Genomic DNA, 5,287 nt, shown 5'->3' on the forward strand with positions numbered 1-5,287 from the left:
TTAAGAAACCCCTTATGTCATGTATGTATGAATGATCCAAAAAGACAACTAGGAATAAATTAAGAACAATGCAAAATACGCAGTCCGTAATAAAATAATCCAATAAAAACAATCCACAAAGTAGTCGATAATAAAATAACAAACATAAACATAAAAATAATTCTAACATTAAGAACAAGGTGATATCAAACTCTCAACACACACTTCTGGGGTGTCTTCAAACATAAAAGTCACTTTAGAAGTGTCATTCTTGGAATTGTAAACTATTAACTTCCTTTTCGAACCGTTTTTAAACACCAGCAGCACTTGATCGTCTTCAAAAATATATAATACACTTTTCAAGTTTAAAGACTGACTATGAGGATCTAACAAGTAAGAAACATTGAACAATTTAGTCCAAAACTCTTTAAATCCATATTCCTTCATGACCCAAACATCATGATCAGAAATTATGCACAACCAATCCCTCAACACGCACAATTTTGAGTAACAAGACATCCTTTCGTGCTCATGTGGCAAAATCTTTTGATAAGATTCTTTGCCTAAATCAAAAGAAACAATAAAGAGTTCACACCCCGGTTTAAAAAAGGCCAACCAATTAATTGTACCGCTTACCTATATTCTCTGTTGATAATCACATAGAGTGCCAAAAGGGAACTGTTGAATGCTTCTCCAAGAATCAGTACTCAAAGTATAACCCTTTCCATTAGTTATGTCTTCTTCAATAGTACCACTACTAAAGGCTTTGTAAAGAACAACCACTTTATAATCATGAGACACACGATCATAGCCAAAACCATGTGTCACAAAAGGCTGATTGACCAATGGTGGGTTTTCAAAAGGGGGGCAGTTCCTTATATTTTCTAATAGAAGGATTCCACAGTACAACTAAAGGTTTAAAATAGCTAGCAAAACGATAATCAGCGACACATAAGATTCCGTCACAAGAGCCAACAATGGAAAGTGAGTGGAATTTAGAAATAATGTTGAATGGAAACTCGAATTTAGTGAAGTTATAGTCTGTGTCTGTGAAAATGGATTGAAGTGAGTAAGAATTTAAAATAAACTGGTACGAGGGATTGTCGTAGCTTACACAGTAGAGGCGGCGCACCTTTGACAGGGAAAGGTGCTTTTTTTGCAAATTTTGGACCAGAGATTAGTGATATGATATCCAAGATTTGCAGACGCATTGGAATTGGAGAAGTGACTTCACTGGTAACCTTGAGAGTATTTCTAGAATGAGATCAAAAGGAACGGTGGGAAGTGAATCATCAGCGGAAGATGAAGATAAGATGTTAGGGTTTGTTCTCTTGAGTTTTCCTTCGATGAGGTGTCATATCTCAGTGCAACTATTTTGGAAATCTGGAAGCAGAAAAATATTTGCATGAGCACAAACATAATAACAAGTGACTATATAAACAACCAATCACAATTTTTTATTAATTAAAAAATAAAAAATATTTGTTTCTCTCTCCTACTCAATCACAAACACCCCATGAATCCAATTAAAAAAAAAATTTAAATTTTAAATAAATTTAAAATTTTCTCTTTTCTTATTGATTGTTCCTAACACTCATGATTTATGTTCGTATCCATGCAAGTTTTTCTCCTGGAATCAAACCTAACGAAAAACCAAAGCAACGTGTAGTTAATGGAAAACAATAACAAAAGGAATTAATGTGAAAAAAATTGTAACATATTTATATTAAAATTGTTAAAAATTCCATTTAAATAAAAGTAAATACATTTTTATATTAATTTTAATAACACACTTTATTATTTTATTTTAAATTACTCTATAAATTTGTTAACATATCCAGAATTAATTTTATAAATCCATGCCGAAGATATCTCCAGATCAGAGTCATTGGCCCATCGCACCAGGTTCGTCGTTTAAAACCCTAACAGTTGCTTATTCATCATCATCACTTACAAGTTGCAGCACAAAATTTTTACTGCGGCACAATTGACAACAATGAATACAAGAAGCCAAACACGTAAGAAAAAAAATAGAGACAAGCTCAGTGAATTGCCTGACTGTGTTCTCCTTCATATACTCTCCTTCTTGAGAACTACAACCGCAGTTCAATCTTGTATACTATCGACAAGATGGAAACATCTCTGGAAGCATCTTACAACCCTAACATTCTGTTCTTCGTACTTTAAGCATCTCAAGAGTTTCACCGGATTCGTCTCTCAAGTTTTGTCACTCCGCGATGCCTCAACACCTCTGCACGTCCTCGATTTTAAACGGAAGGGAATCCTCGAGCCTCACGTCCTCAACAGAATTTTAAAATATGCACTTTCACACAATGTCCAACAATTGCAAATCAATATTGAATCTTATGTTGAACATTTTCCTCCTTGTTTTGGTTCATGTCAAACTTTAACTTCTTTAAACCTGTCTGTTGGCCATACAAATGGTCGGTGGGGAACATTATATCCAAATTATCTGAATTTTCCTGCATTAACCAATTTGTCATTACATCATTTTACCTTTTGTGGCAGCGATGAAGATGGCAGTTTCGAGCCCTTTTCAAAATTCAAAAGGTTAAATAGTTTGATCATTGACCATTGTAAACTTTTGGATGCACAAAAGCTCTGCATATCAAGTCCCACACTGGTCAATTTAACTATCAAATCGTCATATTATACCCGTCACGAAATTGAGTTATCTAATACTCCAAGTCTTAGTACCTTTGATTTTGAGGGCACCCCTGTTCACAAACTTAGTAGGAGCAATACCAATCTCTCTTCTATCAAACATGTAAATATTCATGTAGACATGTGGTTAATTTTAAATGATACTCCTTTGGTTCTACTCAACTGGCTGGTTGAACTTTCTAATATTGAATCATTGACGGTCTCTTTAACTACTCTTCAGGTACTTTAGGCCATGTTTGGTTTAAGCATATTTTACCAGTTTTATTTTAGTTTTCACTATTTTTATTATTTTGCTTTATTTTTTTATGTCACCACTCATTGTTTAGGTTCTCTCCAATGTACCTGATTTATTGAAACTTGAGTTCTCTTCTTTGTATAACTTGAAGTCATTCAAAGTAAAAGCGCACAAGCACAACCCTCCTATATTATCAGATGAAATAGTAAACTTTTTGCTTCAAAATGCACCTTCAGCAGAGAGGACGATATCATACATTAATTAAGGTAAATACTAAATGTGCATTTACTGTTTCTTTCTATGAACTACTCATATTCCATAGGATGACTGTTAGCTTATTTCATAGGATTTGTTTCTCATCTTAGAGTGTCTTAGATTATCTCCACCGAATAATATGATAAGTTTCTCATGTGCAATGAAGAAATGAAAGAATAATGCAAGTATAAGAAAATGAAGTCTTTAAAAGCACTACCTTTTATGAATATTATTACAATATGACTCACCATTCAGACAAGGAGAGGAATATTGGCCTTCCAGACTTTAACAAAGCTTCACTCATTGCCAGTACCATTTTTACAAGTTACATGAATTATAGAATTTAGAAACATTTAGTTAATCTGTTTATGCATTTGAAAGCCACATATTACATATAGTCATATACCACTTTTTGGGGTCTACGTTATTATTCTCACTGTTATCATACTTGAAGATTTTTAAATGAATTATGATAAATATCCAAAACAGTGACCCCTAAACTAAAAACTCTTTTATTTTGATTAATTTCACTTACATATTTTATCTCTCATACATGTTTGATAGCATGTTAAGTTGACGAATTTGGAATCTTAGCTTCTTATTTTCTTTTCATTGGTACAAGCTTTTATTTTTTGTTTCAAGCGCAACATAATGCCTCTAAGTTTTGATGCCGGGTTTTGCAGAAAGAGCACGATGGACAAAAATCTGGAGGAATCAAAGATACAGACGTTTTGCCAACCGAGTGGGATTAGTTAGAGTCCTTATAACAAAGTACACTCATAAGAGAGAAATCTTTCATCTAGCTAAATACCATGTTTTATATAGTTTTTTTTTTTTTTTTTTTTGCATTTAACAGGAACACGTGTAAGGGAGAAATCTTTCAGGGATTTATATATTTAAATGGTTTTTTGTGTTCACGCGTTTGATCCTTCTTAATTTAATTTGTGGTTGCATGGATTTGAGTATCATATATTTGTTACAAAACTATGAGTTTAGATGCATTACATATTCGCTGCATAGGTGAATTTCTTCCATTCAAGAAAGAAACACTTATTGCATTACCATCTCATGCCAACACTTGACTTACTTCAGTTCAGTCTTCGTACCTACTTAAACTTTCAACTTCTCTTCATTGATAGATTTCCTCCTTTCGTGAATTGTCGCAGCTTCTTGATCTTTACTGTACTCTCATTTCTAATCCTTGATTAACTTCTAACCTTTTTCACACTAAACTCTTCTAACAGACCGCTATAAACTACTTGGTCACAAATTCCTCTAGAATCCACGACTTCCCTTTCTTGCATCGAGTTAACCAAGATTCATAACCACAACACCTTATTCTGATTGGATAGCCAACACTCTCAAAACTTCGTGAGATAACATATTGTTTTCTTAATTGCACGCAATGACAATGACTCTTTTCTTATAAATTCTTCAACAATTCTACAAGTTTATATTCAACATATTGATAACCTTATCAACCTCACTTGACTTGATACTATATACTACAAACGTAAACAATTGATTCACTTTCTGCGCACTACTCCAACAAGGTATCATGCACTTGTACGGGATTTCCTCACTTCAGTCGTACAAGTGGTTACCTTTTTTATTCTCCATCAAAACTGTATCGTGCTCTTACATTCATCACTCTAACTTTCATAGGTAGAACAACTCCTCATTGACACAATGAAAGGTGGAGAATCTAACCAACACTTGTCAAAAGATGGATACGTAAGAGCCACGCGACTACGACCATGAGAACATGGAACCTTCAGAAATATCATGTACTGGTTGCTCTTAATCCAATTTAGTCCAAAAAAATACCCCGTTCTTGCTGCTATATTCCATGTCAAACACTTTATAGGTTCTGACCCATTTTCCGCTTCAACTGGCATGAAATTCCAACCAAATGATGTAGTAATACCATTAATTTTTTTTTGAATAGGCAATGGTATTACTAAAGAGCATAAGGGGTGCTCACCCGATGATACACAACGGAAAACTTCTACCGCTCAAAACAAGAAAGCGGAAGAATATTCCAAGAAAAGAAATTACAACAAGACTTTGTCCTATAATAGGAACAAAGCCAATTCCACGAGTTAGAAACCACCCCCCCCCAACATTCGTTAA

At 33.9% G+C, this 5,287-nt stretch overlaps 1 protein-coding gene and 1 pseudogene across 1 annotated transcript; one reads left to right on the plus strand and one right to left on the minus strand.

Annotated features, from left to right (window-relative positions):
* Positions 1 to 168: 168 nt before the first annotated feature.
* Positions 169 to 1,190, minus strand: LOC131659400 (F-box/kelch-repeat protein At3g23880-like; annotated as a pseudogene).
* Positions 1,191 to 1,975: 785 nt separating this feature from the next.
* LOC131659401 (F-box protein At4g22280-like) lies at positions 1,976 to 3,164 on the plus strand. The gene is made up of 2 exons (XM_058928597.1): positions 1,976 to 2,884; positions 2,991 to 3,164. Exons 1-2 carry the CDS (start codon positions 1,976 to 1,978, stop codon positions 3,162 to 3,164), a joined length of 1,083 nt encoding a protein of 360 aa, XP_058784580.1.
* The last annotated feature ends 2,123 nt before the right edge of the window (positions 3,165 to 5,287 follow it).

The sequence above is a fragment of the Vicia villosa genome, linkage group LG3 (assembly GCF_029867415.1).
Source record: "Vicia villosa cultivar HV-30 ecotype Madison, WI linkage group LG3, Vvil1.0, whole genome shotgun sequence".
Lineage (NCBI taxonomy): Eukaryota > Viridiplantae > Streptophyta > Magnoliopsida > Fabales > Fabaceae > Vicia > Vicia villosa.

Bases quoted from the DNA above. Each gene is read 5' to 3' on its own strand.
- LOC131659401 (XM_058928597.1), top strand. From the start codon at position 1,976: ATGAATACAAGAAGCCAAACACGTAAGAAAAAAAATAGAGACAAGCTC. The intron at 2,885-2,990 runs GTACTTTAGGCC...CTCATTGTTTAG, and splicing joins TCTCTTTAACTACTCTTCAG to GTTCTCTCCAATGTACCTGA.